Source organism: Apteryx rowi, unplaced genomic scaffold (assembly GCF_003343035.1).
Source record: "Apteryx rowi isolate R43461 unplaced genomic scaffold, aptRow1 scaffold_308, whole genome shotgun sequence".
NCBI classification, from domain to species: domain Eukaryota; kingdom Metazoa; phylum Chordata; class Aves; order Apterygiformes; family Apterygidae; genus Apteryx; species Apteryx rowi.
The window spans coordinates 799,184-818,726 of record NW_020449508.1 but is presented as its reverse complement, the minus strand read 5'-3'; the positions used below and the strand labels follow the sequence as shown (position 1 = coordinate 818,726).

The 19,543-nt window shown below is 37.4% G+C and overlaps 1 protein-coding gene across 5 annotated transcripts in view; it reads right to left on the bottom strand.

Annotated features, from left to right (window-relative positions):
* The window catches only part of PPP2R3B (protein phosphatase 2 regulatory subunit B''beta), a 56,102-nt gene extending 36,584 nt beyond the window's left edge, over positions 1 to 19,518 (bottom strand). For 2 of the 5 annotated variants that reach the window (XM_026070283.1, XM_026070287.1), the window contains exons 1-2: positions 19,437 to 19,518; positions 17,162 to 17,612 (exon numbers count right to left, since the gene is read on the bottom strand). In XM_026070283.1, coding sequence (XP_025926068.1) covers positions 17,162 to 17,509 — 348 coding nt within the window. In that variant the 5' untranslated portion in view covers positions 17,510 to 17,612; positions 19,437 to 19,518. Of the gene's footprint in view, positions 1 to 17,161; positions 17,613 to 18,979; positions 19,076 to 19,155; positions 19,235 to 19,432 lie in introns of those variants that run through there. The other 3 variants (XM_026070284.1, XM_026070286.1, XM_026070285.1) reach the window with 3 other exon arrangements.
* Positions 19,519 to 19,543: the final 25 nt, after the last annotated feature.

Here is a 19,543-nt window from a genome sequence, read left to right as displayed (position 1 = left end):
TCAACATAAAAGATTAGAGTTGTAAAATCCTTCCATTCACAAGTTTATGCCAAATGGATTAGAACAGACAGGCCAGTTCTTGAAATCTGCTTTGCAGAGAAACAAACATTCTTTATATGGCTCAGCTGAACCAAATTTGAAATATTCATGTAGTAGGTAGAAGTAGGTAGAAGGCTAACACATTTTTAGCGTCACATGGCTCTCCGGCCCACTCTTGACGGTCAGCTGAAAGGGACACTAGCACACTGAAATCAAAATTAAGTGGCAGGCTATATTTAGAATGATGTTAAAAGTCAGAAATCCTAAAACAAGGTAATTTGTATCCAACTGCCAAACTCTCTTTAATTAAAAAAAAGAGATGTCATACATAATATATTACATCCCTGTTTGATACACCTTTAGTACATGGATTAGTGGTGAGGGTGAGATAAAGACAAAATGAATGCATTCACGTATCTCCAAAAGAGGAAAAGTTAGTAGTGTTTGTGGAATTATTAACTTTTAGTTTCTCCTATAAAATAGCTGTAAGCTTTTTCCCCCCTCCCAAAAGATAATCTCTTTGGAATATTTACTTTACAAGTAGTTCTCCTACTAATTATGCATTTAAAATGCTTCTATTTTCAATTATGAGCTTGCTTTAAAATGGTGGATTTAACTGACTGTTGCAAAACAGCAAAGAGGCAGATGCGTGAACCACGTAGCAACAACTTACCTCATCCAAATACAAAGTCTAAAGCACAACATAAAGGAATTCAGGATCATTAGGTGAGTATGAATGCACCTTTTTATATATTCTGTTTGAGTTAGTAAAGCTACAGCCTACTTCATTGGATTTTATATGCCCAGTTTCAGTAAAATGTAAATTAAACCCCCTGGAGAAATGCATGCAGATTATGAGTATGCAGATTAAAGAAAATAGCCTTTAACAGTCTAATTGCATTAAGTGTACCAACTTTCTTTCATATGCCCCTGTGCAAACATCATAATTTTATGTATGCTACACGGCTCAAAGTACTTTCCTTGTTTTCTTAATGGTTTGCAGAGCTACCTGCTCAGTCTTCTAAAATATAGCAGAAGATACCATATATGGGCTAGACTATTGAAATACTGCTAGTTGAGGAAGAACTTCCATGCATTTCCTGAAGGTTGGGTTCTTATGAAGGTACAACTGACAACAACTTAATCATATAAAAACTGAAACACAAACCTGGACCTGCTGAAAAGCTTTCAGTCTCTTCTTGAATCTAGAAGGTAAAACAAAATCACATCCTCGAGCTAGCAATGCCAACTCCTTTCTTAGATCAGGATCCTGCCGCAAGGAAATCTCCTTTATCCTCATGCTTTCGGATTTCATATAATGTCTCTGTGTGCCAGTCCAGGCACTTGAGTCCCAGTAAATAGCAGAGCTGTTCTATTATCACACAGTGCCACTTAAAGCAGCAGCTGCGCCTGAGTTCTGTGATACTCTAAGAGAGTCAGCTCAACTTCGCCTGCTCCATACATTAAAGGGAACTTGGCTGGAATCACAAAAACAGATTGGAAAGTCACTTTGGGGGCCTGCCCTTTTGTACATGCATTCCAAAGACCAAATGGGATAGTATGGAAAGAAACAAACCTGCTTGGAGGAGCATCTATAAAAGCAGCTTCCAATTTTAAAAAAAGCAAGCCTTGGAGGAATGCAAAGAGGCCAGCCGTGGTCATTTTGTAGTTTCCTCCTCCCCCTCTCCCTCCAGCTTTTCCTTCTATCACAAAACACTCACTGTCTAGCTTCAGTGAAGTACCTCACCAAAGGATAGGGCTTATTACACAGTAGTTAAATTCCTTTTAAGCTCTTCAGCCCTTTAGCAGAAACCCTATTACATTAGGAAAATGAAGGCAACAGCAGAATAAACTACAGACAAACTTTCAGGGCATGGTTCTCATTGTTTCATGAAATAGAAGATTTTTTACATTCATCTAAATATAAGTTATTGTATTGCAAGATTCTAATTCAAAAATTAAGGCAGAAAGTGCTAACAGAAATAAGAGGCAAAAAAGCTGTCAGGATATATTTTTCTTGCTTAAATAGGATTTTCATAAACATTAACATACAAATATTAGATTGCATACATATCACATTTCAGTAACACTATCCATTCTGCTCTATTTTCAGTTTATTGAACCTCAAATACACTTTGTGGGGGAGTGAGGCTAAGTTTTAGTCCGCAGCAATCTTTTTCCAGAAACAGAAGCCTGATTAGTTTTTGCTGCATTTAAAGTGACATTCTGCCCTTCACCATTTACCATTTAATGTCACTAAAATGGTAAAAGAGGAACTTTTATCATTTTTAATAGGTATGCTTTTACCATAGCAGCCTTTAAGAAATGCTACTATTTTGATGAAGTTATTTCAAATATCACCATTAGAGTTACATGAGAATGGCAACACTTAGTATTCAATTCAAGCTGTGAACACTCTCAGCACCCCAGCTTCTCTAAGATGTTGATATGATGCCTGCTTAATATCTGTACCTTGTCGTGCATGAATGCAGTTACTAGTATACATAAATGAAGAGAGATGTGGCTAGTCTTATTCTGTTTTGATCCCTCATCCTTTAGATAAGGCCACTGTCTTGATTACATGAAGCTGTACACAACCCACGAAACACTAAAACAACTATTTTACCACTGAGATCCAGATTTCCATTACTGGACTTCATTATTTTACCCCAGCATTGTGCTCATCTGTAATCTTTAGCCCCATTCATCTATTCATAGCCTTTCTATCATATAACAATATATTAACACACCACAATCCCTTGTGAGATTTACCAAAAAGGAAACTATGAAAAGGTACCAGTGAAATGTTGTTTGTTTGAACTGGATCCTTTTTAGTTTAAATCACAAACTATTAGGAAATAAATGAAGCTAGAAAGCTTGTTTTCAATTTGGTATCCAGTTTTCCCCACCTACTTCCTTGTTACAACTTGTTATGAAGATATTCATCTCTTTCAGAAGTAGGAGAATAAGAAAGGAATTGACTAGGCAAGAGTCAGACATGTTGTGGTTGGCATGACCAGATTGTCAAACTGCACAGAACAAAACTAGCTATCACTCGCTGTCTTTTAGGAAGATTAAATCAAGTAACCTATGATAACCCAGTTGGCCAAACAGAAGCCAGAGGGGAGCCAGGACTGCAGCACACAACGGAGCACGCCTGGAACTTGAGACGAAAGGCTGAGATGTTAGAGTAGGAGAAGAATCCTAGCTCCAATCTAAGATGTCTGGGGAAGGTCAGGAAGGTTGTATTGCACGCTGGCAAGGCAGATTGCATTTCAGGTTAGGCAAAATAGGCCTTACTTTACAGAACAAAATATGTAAGCAAAGGTATCTTCTCACCTAAGTTGCTTACTGTCTTCATCCCTTATCACAACATGATGTGCTCCAGTTCACTACTAAGTTTATGGTCTTGTTTGAAGTGGCAGTAGTATGTCATTAAGATGACTGACTGCCACATGGAAAGCTAAGCTGCAAGACTGAAGCTGCAGTTCACCTGAATCTCATGAAGGAGCCTCAGTAAGAAACAGGTGTTCTGAACTGACTTTTGAGAATAGGCTTGTGGATTTCTTTCCTTTTTTCAAAATGAGCTCAGAGTCTGTCATGACTTATCAGTCTATTATATTCAGTATTCTGAATATTCTATATTTCATTATCATAGTATCATTTCACTGGCCAAGGTAGAGGTTACATCAATCCTACTGGTAACCTAATACTGTATTAACTCTATTGTCACTAGTCTGGTTTCAAATGTAGTGGTCATTTATATGCCTATATGCAGTGTAGTTTTCAAAAGTATACAGGTTGCAGTATATGAAGTATCCACATGTGAGGAAGCATTTAGTCACAATACACTGTGAAAGGTAAGTACTCTGACAGCTATTAACCACCTCCCTTTTACCATCTGGATAGAAATGTTTTTTTGTCTTGCCACACTTAAAGAGATAAGAGCTTTTGTAAAGCAATATGGTCAAGAGCCCCATAAGATCAGTTTTAACTTTTTTAGTTATAAATTCATCACAGGGGGAGGGGAGAATACATTTCTATCCAGACTGAACCAGTATAATATTCCATTAATCTTAAATCAGAATTCTCTCCAGTGAAAGCTAAGGCAAAATGCTTTCCTGGGTGAAGGGCTGGATGCCAGCCMTGAAGCTATGCAAGTATCCTGGCAGCTTATTATTAGCTAGATAAACAGGGGGGGAAGATGCCTGCTTAAAGCTTCCTTCCAAAGCTAGAGATACACGCTATGAATGGATCTCACTCAAGGGACTGTGGTTAAAGAGTTTATCACTTTAACAAATACCCACACTTGCACAGAGATCTGAACATTCACGATAGCAGTGCAGTACCTGTGTGGCTGTAACACAAAAGTATGCAAGTTGGACAGAGATGAAAATCACTAATGTTTTGGTTAATGTAGAAGAATTAGAAAACTGCAATATATCTCAAAAAACATTAAATATTTGGATAAAAAGCACCAGCAAATAGTTCAACAACATAGACAAAAAGGAACTCAAGCAGCTAACGATGTTAAGTAAAATCCAACCGGTAGGAAGCAGGAAAGACAAAATTAGATAAATATACTAGAAAACAAACAAAAGCAGCAATTCTTTGCTGTATCAGGAAGACAAACAAACAATACAGGAAAAGCTGAAATGCTGTTTTCTTTTTTTGCCTCAGTCTTGAGAAAAGATTGTGACCAGTATCACCATTACTTAATATTACCAAGAGTTATTTCTAGACCAGACAGTCTACACCTGGTCTTTGATATAATGAAAGATGCTGGAACTAGTTATTGAACAACCCATTCTAATAACCAAAAGCAATCATTCACAAGCTATTTCCTATCACTTAATTAGCACAGAACTCCTTCCATTGGACTCAAATCCAATCATAAGTAATACCCTTCTTTGAAGCTTATGACCTCATTTACAGAGTTCCTCGATCTCCAGATCAGAAAGAACTATTGTAGAAGTAAAAATAAGCCACCAGCTTTACCAGGATCAAAACAAACCAATCTAATCCCATTATCAGGTTAACTGACCCAATGGACAAAGCAAAGAACAAATGCAAGATACCTAGGTCTAGAGTAAGGGTTTTCAACATAGTCTGCCAGAAAAGTGTAACATACAAACTAGAGGAAGCTTGTCAAGTGGTAACAGATTAAGTGTACTAAAAGATGAGACACAACAGAAAGTTCTCAAGTGTAGTTTGTCTTCAGCCCTATTCTATTTTTAATATCAATGTAAAAGACTTAACAAATACATTTGTGTTGCAGTGCATGTTGAAGAACTGGGCTAACACTTCAGGGGAAAAAAAAAAAAAATCAGAATTCAGAGTAGTCTTTAAGTRCACTTCAAAACCAAAATTAGTATGCTGAACTTCACTGAAGTCCAGTCAACATTCTTTACAAAGCTGGAAATAATTAGCCAAACCAGAACCGAGTGCTATAATACTAAAAACAAGCATCTCCAGTGTTTGTAACTGTTGTACCTTTAATGTACACACATACTGTTTGAATGGTATTCACAGTATGTGGTACCTTTGCGAATGATCTTCTGCATCTTGTGTTAGAGTGCCTTAAACTCAGCTAGGATTCTACACTCAGCTCTGACATGCTACTGAAGTATACAACTAATAGGACAGTTTTACTTTCCCTACTGTGGAGACTACAAGACAAATAAAAACCATTAAGTGGCCATGAAAAGAGTGGATGTGTTAGCCTATCTAAAAGTAATAAGACTGAAGTTGTACCTAGTCTTCAAGATGAAAATTGTATCTCGAAGACAAATCTTCCACCATCAACTAATGAGGGACAAGAACTGAGTCTCACTGGCAAAAGAGATGCATAGCATTTATTTTTTCCTCTGACCCAAGTGTAATACATTTATATAAGGAAACTAAGATACACACCATTATTTGAATCAATATTAGATATCTGAGGGATAATTAGCTATTTCCAACTCCTTAGGCCAATCCAAATTTCTAACAGAATTCTAACCCAATAAACAATGCTAGCTGGGTAGCTGTATTATTTACACTAGTCTGAGGAGCTTTAATTTTGCAGAAAAGTAGACTGTGGGCTACTGTTGTATCAGCAGTTCCCAAGGTATAGAGTAAAAGCAAGAGGAAAGATCAGAAGGCTTCTCAATGTCTATTTCAGTCAGATTTGATTTTATGATCTACAAAGTGAGAAAAACAACTTAGGCTCGCTTGGTAGCATCTGTACTACCTCTCTGCTTAGGACTATATATAGCAACTCACGGTGTTGATATAGTCAAAACAAAAGAAGCACTGTCATTCTTGATTTCCTTTGGAAATAATTCTTAAACTTCCCCTCATGGTCTTCAAAAAGGTCATTGCGGAAGAAACCACCTCTTTATAGGAAAGGAGCTTTCCTAAATTCTCAGTCAACCAAGAGTTATTTTATATGAGCAATAAAAAAAACATTCCTTTCTCAAAAGATTGCAACATGTAGTAAGATTTACTGACCTTGAATTTCAGTAGCACAGGTACTGTAAATCATGAAATTTCTAGAGAATGGGAAAATACAAGAATAAATGGAAAGTAGCAAGGAAAAAACCCTGCTCTTTATCCAGATAACAGCCTAAGCAACCAAGAACGTTAGTGCCTATCAACAAGCTGACCCACTCAAGCAAAACACATTGATATTGATTTTTCAATGTTGATTTTACAAATATTGATTTTTCTATTCATTGCCCCAAACCCTTGGCTCTATCCTGAGATAAGGACACACAAGACTGAAACTGGTCTATCCTTAGGGCTCAGTATATAACCTCATGCAGGTGATTAAGGAAAGGAATTTAATGGGATTCCAAATAAGCAGTTTTCCCAGTCCTTTTGATGCTTGTCTAACTTGCTTTTTGCCAATGCTTTCCCATTTCAAGATGCTCTACATGTGAAGAGAACAAGAGGACAATATACTTGGGAGCTGAATAGAATGGCAAGGTATTACTATTATTAATTCTGCTGTGGATAAAAGTGTCAGTCCTTTAAGATTTAGAGCCCGAACAGTTTGCCCAGCAAACTTTGACAAAACCCAAGTGAGTCAGTGTCTAGCATGTCTATATCATAGAAGGAATCATGTTATGATGCTCATACCAGTGCAAAGAGAATAGCTCCCAGCTACCTACACTGATTGCTTTAATAGCATTTTGAGTATATTGTACTACATCACTGAGCTGCAAGATGTTGTCACTGTGTAGTTAAGACATCTACATTCACAGGGAGAAACTGATCCTAACAGTCTGGGCCCTAGAAGGAAGTTCATCCATGTGAACCTGGATCTGGATGCATTTTTTTTTTTTTTTCCTTGGAGGATGCAATGCCTTCCCTATAGAACATGCAGAGAATTTAAGGAACACAGAATTCTTGCATAGACATGCCTTTTTTAATGATCACGTTTAATTTTCCAATACTCTTGGTAGAGACAGAGCTGTACCTATAAGTTCTTTCCACAGTTACCTGGAGAAACCAGAATTTTAAGGAGATAAAATGGTGAGTTAAAAGACATCAGTTAGATATGAGACATGGTCATGCTGGCAGCCAAGGATGGGCTGATCATATTCTCTGCATTACCAAAACAGCATCAGGTATGTACACCATGCCATGGGTTGTTATCAGATTATAAGCAAGATAAGATACATGTCACCTTGCTATGACTACACTGCCTGGACTCCAAGGAAGTAGTATGGACCTTTTTAGATTGCTAACTGCATCTGGCAGACTAACTTCAGCAAGTGTCAACACCAGCTACTATAAAACTGAAGCCTGACTGTTAATGGACAGTTTATCCCTTTCAAAACAATTCTCATTCTCTTCCACCTTAGGAAAACATTATCAGTTTACATTTATTTACTTGTGCATAGCGGAGTTTTAATGGAAACACGTTGTTGGAATGATGCTCTACACTTGGAACCTACTTATTATTCATGATCTTCAGATGATCATGAATATCTTCAGAACATGAAAATCAGGAACATCTGAAATGACACAACTGAGGTGGCTATTGAGCAGAGATAGATATAATCAAAATATCTAGTATGGATCATACAAATTAAAATTACACCTGCTCTACTAGAATGCTTTTTTTAAATAAAAGTTACATGAACTATCATGCTACAGAGACTATCTACAGAAGCTACAGTCCACAAAATGTGCATTTGTAACTTTATCAAGGTAAATCTCAATAGAGAATAGCAGAATAGGATGAAATGACAAGTCAGTCTAGCCTAATACAGAACGCCATTTTGATATTTTCCTACAGAAGACATGGATATTTATAATGAGTCTAGCATTATGCAACTTTACAGAGACCATTTTGGATATTTAGCTGTTTCTAGATTGGTATATTTACCTTGTATCACCTTAATTTAGAAGTTGACATAGTAATCTGGTGTATAAAGCGTTGTCATTCATGTACTTTAACYGTCCACCAAGAACTACTTTAAACATAGCACCAGCTGTTCAGCACTTCATCATTTTGACATGAATTGAATTTTCAACTAATCCTTTCAAGAACACATTTCTATCTTTGAATTTCACCATTTTCAAAACTAGAATGATTGGTATATGAAAGAACTTCAATTAAATGCTACTTTAATTAAGACACCACAGACTAATACCACACGTAATTTAGTCCCTGAAATCACAGGACAATAATTTTGGTTCAATTACAGCTGCATATCATCTTCCTGCATATGCTTCTGCTCCAGATTCCCAAAACAAAAACAAATCAGGATAGCTTAAGATACAGACTCCTCCTACATGAAAGTTAACTGTAATTTACCAACCAATAGTGGGGTTTCTGGTAGGAATCCTATAAAGATTTACTCTTAGCCTAATGTTATTGTGTTGATCATATACCAGTATGAAATCATCCAGGTATAGGAAATTGAGAGGTAATAAAAATGGCAACAGAGAAGTTACTGGTTAATAAGGAGCACAAGGTAACAACCTGATTAAAAAAAACCCAAAAAACCAACCAAACACTGAACAGAGCTAAAAGAAAGGTCTCTTACAAACCTGCAAGCAGGGTATGGACAAAAGAAAGAAAGAAGGCAAGCTAAAAAAGGGGTCACTTGTAACCAGCTGAATTTTAGTGTCCACGATAATAACCACAAGGGCAAAAATTACATACAGATTAAAAAAGATGACTTAAGTAATAAGGCAACTTAGAGAGGTATACCAATGCTAAAACATTGCCAGAACAGCAACAGTATTCTTGACTAGCAACTTGCTTGATTCTCCATCACTGGAAGTTTTGATATGAAGTCTCAGTATCTTCCAAACATTCTAGAAGATCTTTCTAAAATCCTAAGCTTAAACTTCAGTTGTTGCTTGATAAATAAGCATCTAATTGATATTTTAGGTGGCATTATATTGTATTAAACAGCAAGTCAGACCATGAAGTCAGGGATCTGTTTAAAATCTTAAGTCATAATTTAAGACTTTAAAGTATTTGCTGTAAATGCAATGAAACTATTACCATACTGAAGTAAGAAAAATCTAGCCCATTAAGTGCCTTCAGTATTATTTAATTTCAAATAGCTTGCTTGATTTCTTAGACAATGAAATATATCACAAGGAAAAGTGTTATTCAGTATACATTAGTGGTGATTGCATTTGGTAGCAATGTTTATCAAAATCAAGAATATTAGCTGTTTATCAATACAGATCTAGCTTCTAAAAGAATAAAACTGTTTAGAAACTATTATCCTAATTTTATAAACATTTAAAAACAGATTGAGTCAAGCAGTTTGATAAAGCTCCACAAGCCTTGTTTTGTCAAGCTAGCATCAACATAGGAAAGCCCTGTTGAAGCTTGTTCATTGCTGGCATATTTACAGCTTGGCTTCCTTTTGTAGATAGTTTTGCAGCATTTCCATCGGTCACCTACTATGGTCTTTCCCTGCATTTTTCCTGGATATCTGTTTCAGTAAGTGTGGTGAAAATTGTTTTGTAGTCTTCCAAATTTTGTCTGATTTGTTGGCTGATTTCTGCCAAAATTTCTAGTAAGATATGCATAGAACAAACATATAAGGCTAGTTTCCACATGAAATTAGACTAAACGGTATGCATGGGGTTATTTAACCACATATCTCAACAGTCTTAAGAGCTCAACATCACTGCAAGTACCTGCAGTGAAGTAATGGTGCGTGCATGTGACTCCAAAGTTTCCAGCTACTTTTTAAACAGAATAGCAAGTGATAAGGGAAAGGGGCACATGTAATACAAAGAAGTAGCAGCAGTCACTTGTAAAAACATCTCTTGATTGCTGGTTAGCTTGCTATGGAGTAATTGTATGTTGTCTCTGTTGTTAGCAGAATACAAACTAACCTTACCTTGGTACCTTCTGATTGGCTTAAATACAAGAAGAACACAACAACCCAACCCAGCACAAAAGTTATTTACATATTATGCCACAGTTAGAATAAATTCAGTATCCATTTGTTGTGGGCTACAGAAAACAGGAAGAGCTTAACTGGTATCTTCCTCAAATCAATGCAGCTACATAAATTGCCTGATCTTCACTGAATTCTTCAGGACCGTTGTGTGTGCAAAGCTTCTAATTTTGAGAGGCTGGGCTGTGTGATATGACCAGATGGTATTTCGTAGATTTTGCCATAAGATGGCTTGCTGAAAAATTCTGTGCAATCATTGACTACATCCATCAACCTACAAACTAGTTCACCAGAGGAACTGCATTAATTGTTTTATATTCAACTAAGCCCATACATACTTTTGACCTCAAACTCATTTCTCACAGATGGAGCAAGCATAGGGCACATGGAAATATTCTCAAAGGCTGTGAAGGATTCTCCTGCTGTGGAGTCTCTCACATCTTTTTTTTTTTTTTTTTTTTGAGGGGGGGGGGAGCAGGAAGGAAAAAAAGGGGTGGGGGGGTTCCTTATTTCAATATCTAATTTCTTCCAGGAGTGACCATCTCTTAGAACAATGAACTGTTTCTATGATTGATGTAAAACTATAATTAAGCTCAAGTGTTTTRAATAAGAACTGCGCATTGAGGAGTAAGTGGAAGTAAGTATTTCTGAATGTAATGTTCTCACATAAGTATGAGCTTTTTGTTTGTTTGCTTTTAAATGACAGTTACTCACAAAGGAAACAGTGCCCATGATTAATCAGTTTCATCCAAACATTTGAATTTGTCCTATGTCACAATTCAGGTGAATTTTAAATTTGAAGAAAGCCAAGTATAATTCTGAATTTAATTTTTTCAGCACTAGAAATTACAAAAACTCTAAGATTGGAAGGAGCATATGAGAACTATTTATGCATTTCCAGTAGGACAGAATTATTATCTCTTTCAAGTTCAATTGCCATTTTGAAAGAGGACTACTCAAGAGATTATTATTTCATCTAACAAAGCACAATGTATAAACAGAATTAATATTATTACTGCTAAAACCAGTGCAATATTTATGTCCCAAGGCCTTATGTGCAGTGAAAATCAAGAACACCATACCAAGAGGCTATAACAGTGAATAATTTCAGTTTCTCATTTATACATAAAATGAATAGTTGGTTCTCTAATCAGAAAAATGATTCTTCTGTTCCAAGCTATTCAGCATTAAGAAAAATAACACAACATACTACTGGTACTGCTTGTGTTGACTATTATTTCATCACAGTTGAGACTAAACACTTTTCTAGGAATACCTTTATAGCTACATTCTTCCAGACCTTAATATGAGCTTCAGGCTGTCCTTCCCTTGTTGGCACCATAGGATGACCTTTATTGTGAACACATTAGCACTGACATCTGTCATAGTACCCTCTTATCATTGTAAAAGTACATCAGTTTGATACCAGGTTATTTACAGTCTGCCTTTAAGTCACAGACTTGAGTTGGAAGCCAAGTCCATCACCCCTCCACACCTAGTGATGAGAGACAGCACTATTAACACTAACTTTGCTTAATACTGAGTTAGGGAGCATATGTACTAGATCACACTCAATTCTGCACAGCATGATTTGGTGTGTGGTGCAATGCTAATATAGCTAATTTAATCCAGACTTTGTAGTTAACATTGCTTCTAGTATTAAGAGTACAATAGGTAGCAATTCAGATGAGACAATGTACAAACTACACACATGGAGTGTCAAGACTGACAAAGTTTAATAACCACTGAAGTGAAAGCTTGCAGGATTTAAACAGTCATTCCTCTTGTTCTTACCTAATGTTTTATGAGGACATTTCTCTCCCTATTAACGGAAGAATGCCATTCCTTCCCCCCACCCCCAAACCTTACAGCACACCTGCAGAACATGGTGACAGCCCACCACTGGTCTAAGGCTGCAGATCTAAACCTTGCAATACTTTACCTCAAGCCATCAGAAGAGTTTATTTGTTCCAATAAGCAACTGTTAGTGTTACTATACTCAAACCTTTGTCTCAATGTTAAAAGGTTGTACTCCAGTCTCTAGTAGTACCATTCAGTTTGAATCAACTAATTTGTAACAAAAATTTGGCAAGAAACATGGTGATGAAAAAGCTATATGACAATATAATAAAGCAGTAAAAAGTAGTGAAACACAGGGCAATGAGTTTTAATAATCACCACAGGATAACAGACAGGAATAGTATAGTTATCAAACAAAAGATATATGGAAATCAAACCAAGAAATATCTTTATACCAAAGGTTGCCCCTGCAGAAAACGGAAAATAACTTTGCAGACTTCTTCAGATCATATCACATTCTCTACACCCTCCCCAAAACGCCCATAGGGAATTCTGTGAATAGTTTCCCTAGATACCCTGCACAACAGCTGGTTAGGATTAAACATCTTGCCTGCAGCATCTTTGAGGCTTGAAGGCTTGGCATTTTTGACAGTGTGATGAACAGTGTACAATTGTGTACTCTCCATGTGTTTAAGATAATCTAGAGTGCCAGATACACTGTTAAATCCAGGTACAGGAGTGATAACGGTTAGAAGAAAACTATGACACAACTATTCCTCAAGTTTGAAAAAGTTAGATCTCCAGAATTTCCTTTCTTCACAACAATGTACTCTTATAAAATAGTCATTCTGAGACTTAAATATTGAAATCTATGTCTCTAATTTGCTTTTAACACATTTAGCATATACAAGTCATGAATGTACCTGCAAAATACTGTTAGTGCTAGCAAGCACTTTATGTTACATAACCAAGATCCCCAGAACTTTGCAATTACTGTGTTTGCACAATGGATGCAGTCAGACCCTGACCTCACTGTGAGCAACACCATACGAACAAAGGGGAAGTACTTCCCCTAAGAAAAAAACAAAAGAAAACCTTAAACAAAACACACTGTAAGATGAATTTTGCTGGTTCAGTGCTGTCAGGAATCCAAAATCTGTTAAGCCAACAGTCCACTATTAAAGCTAGGCTCTGGAAAAAAAATAATTTAGTACCCAGTCCAGATGAAAACATCCCATTTCAAGCACTTTAGTTTTCTTGTTCACCTTTAACATAAAGGCAACAGGCTTTCATTATCCAAGAAAGTATTTGGGACTTGCTAATCAGCGGAAGGCTTAAACTGTTTTGAGAGACAGCAAATTCTTCTGCTAAGGCATTAGTTTTTCAGCAAAAACACCTGAAAACTTCTGAATTTGGATAAAAGAATAACCCTCAAACTTCAATTAAAAGCTAACCTCTAAAAGGGAGAAAAGATCTCCCTGAATACAGTTGCCAAACACTGTACTTTTAATATTAATTAACAGTTGCCATGAAAACACCAACTTGGTTTTTATTTTGCTCACACGCTACTAATTAAGGTGTTAAAGCTTAAATATCTGACTAGTTTTGAGACTCGTGTTCCAAGAATGCTTCCCATTCTGCAAGGCTTGCTTTTGTATCAAGTACAGAAAACCATAGCATGAAAGTTGAGTTTCCTATATGTGTGTACTTACCTATCTAGTATCTATATCTATCTATTGCCTGATGCTCTTCGGAAAAGCTTTAGCATGAACATTTCAGGAGACAGGAAAGCGTGTACAGCAACTTTACCAGTAATCAAACTTAGTGATTCAGCCCAGTGATATTTAAAAAAAAAATGTATGCTGTCAAAATGAATTTACTGCTTGTACTTTGCATTACAAGAATTCCTGTATACAGTAAGAAAAGCTTTAATAAGAAGATACACGAGTTGACTTATATAATCCTAAAGGAGCTCATTCACCAGCTGTTTATGATTGGATGCAAAAGCCCTTTCCTGGTATCACCCTCAGGCACATAGTCCTAAGCATATTAATTTTTACCATCTTTTTCTAGGACTGCTATTTAAACCTGGATTACTGGAGCTATAGCACAAGCTTTCTTTTTTAAAAAGCCATTTGAAACACTTTCTTCCATTTATAGAAACATGACCATGACCTCAAACTTATTTAAACTTGAATGAAGTGGGTAAAACCATCGTAGCTCAATTTGTGAACCATGATTAAGTGCACAAAAGCAGAAACATTACTTTTGACACTGCAGTGAGTGGTTTATGGATGTACAAGAAAGAAAAGTGGCACATTTTGCTATCTAAGAAAAAGTTTGCTGTCATGGCAGAACATGCAATTATGCAACTCTGGGTAGTATTTCAAGAGCTGATGCCTGTTGCAAATATGATTTTCACTTCCTTAAAAAGATTTAGAATCTTTTGGATGAAGCTTCAGTTCAGCTGAATAATAAAGCCACAAACAAGTTTCTTATTACTTGGAACCTTCCCCCACATAGCTCATCGAAAAAAATAACCCAACCCCCTAGGTTATTTCTGAGCACTATACAAACAGTTTCAATTACATGAAGGATGTTACTGTTTATAAATCTCTTCTAGTTCTTCTCTGAGTGATCTACTTAAAACAATCAACCAAGATTCACTAGTGAAATTATAGTACACATCAGTTAGGGATCAAGTACACCAAGTAACACAGGCTTCTAATGGAAACTCTCCACTTGTCTGGTTTTGCCTGAAATAAGAATAAACTGAGCATCTGCAAACTTCCTAAATTTCTTTAGGTTAGGAAATGTATGTATGAACATAAAGGAAAAATAAATCAATTGTGTTTTGCTAATCAACTTGCAATTAAGTGATTATGCATGAAATACAAGTCCACATTATTTTAAAGGCAACTTTAACTTTAGATTGGAAATGTGATGTCTCAAAACTAAGAACTGGAGATTCCAGGTTGTCAAACTAGATTTGACAATTAATATATATAAAAATCAAGTCAACACTTCAAGTCAAATGTTTTTGTGTGAAACAGTAATCATGTTATTACTCCTGGGGGTCAGAATACAGGAATATACGCTCAGTGTGAACAACGTATGTGACACAGGAATTAACTGACACTCTTAACCATCTTCAGCTCTAACCCTCTACCCTTATTAACCTGAGTAGGCTCCCATTCCATTAACACTTTTGTCCACATTTCCCTATGAAAACCTTGCATTTCAAAATGTAAACAGTGAACTTGGGTTCAAGTCAATTCCACAACATCATTTTCCACTGAGTTAGGCCTGCAATGGCAATTTGTGTAGGTACACCTGAGGAAGCTGGGAGAAACTGGGATACCRCGAGGTTTGGTTAGTGGACAGAATTAGACACCAAATCATGGGGAGTGGTTGGGAGTTAAGTAACCACTTAAGTTACCAGCATTATTAAATGAGATGAATTTATAGTACTGAAGCAGAAACAGCATGCCTCTGTAATAAGGCAGATCATGTATGTAATCATCGTTACATCAGTCACCATGTGATTTTACATCCAATTTTGTTTTTACAGTTTAAGAGGGCTAGAAGTTAGATGTAAATTTAACTGCAAATTTAAAAAAAAAGTCTCAGCTGGTGGGGAGAAGAGGGGAGGATGTGTTTTGTTTACAGTCTTGCAGAGAGAGCATTGTCTGTTATAAGTCAAGATCCTCTCAGAAAGGATGCATTGAGTGTACCATGCAGTGCCAAAACAATTACTTTGTTAATATGCAGTTTCAACAGAGCCAAGTTTGAGTCTTGTACTAACAGTAGCGCCTGGTATCATTCAACAAAGGAATATTTGCAGTCAAGACAGTATTTTTCAAAAATACTGCATATGGAGACTTACATTTATCCACAATTAGGTTATATTTAATAGCGGAAGGTCTTGTTATTGCCATGAATGGCATTTGAAGCATCAACACTGGTGTGTGTTACCTCTGGCAAAAGTAAGTCAGACCAAAGATAGCCAGGAACTGAACTGCTCAGTAAATTAGATAGCCATTTTAAGCTATCATGACTGAAGAAAAGCTAGATTTTTATTTTAATATACAATGTTCTTTGTATTTCATGAATGAAACCTGGTTAGCCATGATTACCTGACTTAATCATCCAGGTTTTGGCTTTTAAAATAATTTTTTTCAACCTCTGATTCTAAATATAGATACTTCCACACACTAGACACTAAATGGACACAAGCACATTATGGAAAACCACATTTTTGGCCATTGTATGGCTATTCTAGTTTTTCCACTGCTTCTAGTTTGTTCATGCCTGTTAAGAAATACAGGAAAACAGATACTAGGCCTAACCTTATCACACAAGAGAGAGAGTCCTTCAGAAAGTAATATCACTTGTTTCGATCTTTCCTTATCTGTGCTGCATCCAATGAAGTGGGCACAACATATAATTGGTTGCAACACAGATTAGTATAGCATGATGTTTGAAATTATACCTCAAAAGCAGGGTAGCTATACCAAAGCTAATCAGCTATACCAGACAAGGAATTTAAGATATCTTTCCTTCTGCAGTTTTAGAGAGACATGGTACTATCAAAATAACTGCTCTTGACAGAAAAATTATTGGAAATAAAAAACCCTTGATTTTTCATTTTGTGTCAGGCACAGATAGCTTATAAAGAGCAACAAAGCTGAAATGAACCAAGACAGTCTCTTGGAAGTTCAGACCACTTACTTTGTCACTAAGTGCTAGTGACACAAAAGTTGACATTTCAGGTTCTGTGGTACCATTTCACTTCTCTCCCTCCCCCTGTGATAAGACTAATTACTTGCATAACTCACCAGTGCTAAAATTCACTTCTATTTAAACAAATATTTCTAATAAGTGAGAAACAAACTTACTATTCTAGTCCCTGAAGATCTACGTATTCCTCTAATATTAGAAATGTTCCTTGGGCTGGTTGAAGTTGCCAGTGGAAGAGCCGTAGAAAGATGAGGAGGATTGAAAGACATCAAAGGTAACCTGATATCTCCTAATATGCTTTGCTTGGAGTTGGAATTTTTAGTAGTCAATCTCTCATTTTTACTGTTTCCTGAATCTCCATTAACAACCTCAGTTTTCTCCTCATTCTTGATACTTCTCAAGCAGTCCTTTAGCGCCAGCTGAGTTGCAGGTTGACTCAGCCAACACAAAAAGAGTTCATCCACCTTCATTTTCAGTACAGGTTGCAGAACTTTCCCAGCTGGCATTTTCCACTAGTTTACCTTTTTGTCAGCTCAAATTCAAAATAAAAGTTTGAAAATCATCTACTTATTCCTTTTGCCTTTCAAGTTGTCACAGAAGTCAAGGTTCCTGTTAAGAAAAATAATAGTATTTAATCATACAGTTTTAACAAAGTGTCAATATTTATTCCCACAGGATGTGAACAGATGTGATGAAATACATGACATCATGGGACAACATTGACATATGGCCATTTCGTAAGTATAAGCTATTAATCAAAGTCAAATCCACAAGACAGTTTGTTTTAAAAGCATACTGTGTAAAGGATGGAAATTGGACAGAAAGAAATTGCACTTAAACTTCCTCAAACAGAGCTATGTCTAACAAACACTCTCCAGGAACATGTATTAATATACACATTTATTATGAGAAATAGTCTTGAGAAGACTTATAATTGAACCTGCCAAGGACTAAATATCTATCAACAAAAAGTCTATGCAAAAAGCCTCGGTGACAATACAGTTATGATTGAATTAGCAAGCCTCTCAGTCAACAGATTTAGAGCTAATGTTGAAAGCTCAGTTTACATTCTGGAGGTTGTGCTGTTATGTCCAGTCAAATTCCCATAGTTCCTTCCTCAGGACTTGATTTGTCTGCTTATTTGGTACCACAAAGTCATTTGATATTTTAAGGACTGACCTATTTTAATATTTACTTTTACAGTTTTTAAAGCCAATTGAAATACAACTTGATTCAAGAATTGGAATAGTATGATTTCAGGTTCAATTGCTCATTTCCAAGGATTTTTTTTTTTTTTTTTTTAAAGCAAGAGGACTGGAGCTAAGCACTGAGGACAGAACCCAAGTTATTGTCAACTCTGCAGTCAAATTACTTAGTGATCTGGTACAGCTTAAATAAAGCCTGTGCTTCCGCTGCCTTTTTTTAAGCCTCTCAAAAGCCTTCACGTTTATAAATATTTGATCCTTATTTAGAAGGCAGAAAGATGTACAAAATATTTTGCTGAAGAAGCCTTAAGATGAATATGAAGTAACACAGCACTTAAATGCCATATTAAAATCAAAACTGAGTCTTCAAACGGCAGACCTGTAATTCTTTATGACACCTGCACCATCTGGGATTTTGTATGCCTTCATAGTTAACTAATAACTTAAAGTTTAAGTTCAATTTCATTGGGTACATTTTCCCCCCACAGATCCAGTAGGACATACAGTACTGAAATTTACTGTCCAGTTATTTTGCTAGTTTTTTAAAATCAATATTTTTACAGTGTTCATTGCTGTGTCAGCAAAGCAAAAGTACCGTTTATCTGGGCTGGAAAGAAAGTGACGCTCTACARCATGACACAGGCACTTTCTTAAGTCTTGGACTAGTCCAGCTAGCAGATCTAGCAAACCCAAAGGGAAACGAAGGCAGTCATGCTGCTTGTTGCAAAAGCCTTAACTTGCAAAAAACCTACATTTTGGGTGCAAACGTACCGGCGATGACTTAAAAGCACAGGAAAAGGAGCTGCAGTGTGGCTGAAGGATGGGCAGCAGGCACCGTGACAGGCAACGAGCCACGAGAGCCTCCTCTGCCCCCTACCAAGCCCCGCCCGAAGCCAGGGGAGAGGAGAGCCCTCGGGAAAAGCAAGCCCGACGCAGCAGCACCTCACCCCAGGCGAGCGGCGCGAAAAAGCCGGCGGCGCCAGGGAGGAAGGAGGGAGCCGTTGCCCTGGGGGCGGGACGGGGAGTGCCGGGCACCTGCTCCCCGCTGCCCCGCCCCCCGCCGGGCGACCGTTGGCTGGCGCGCGGGCACCCTCTGCCCCAGCCCCCTGGGGGTGACGTGACTCCGCGGCGCGCGAGAGGAGCAAGGGGAATGGGGGGGGGGAAGGGCCGCGTGCGAGCGCGCGCAGGGCAGCGACCCCAGGGAACAGAGGCGGCGACGCTCACCTACCCTGCGCCGGCTCCTCCCGCCGCTACCTTCAAATCCGCGCCTGCTTCCGGCCCACCCCGCACGCCGGGCAGGCTATGTAAACACCTCCCGCCCTTCCCGCCCCGCGG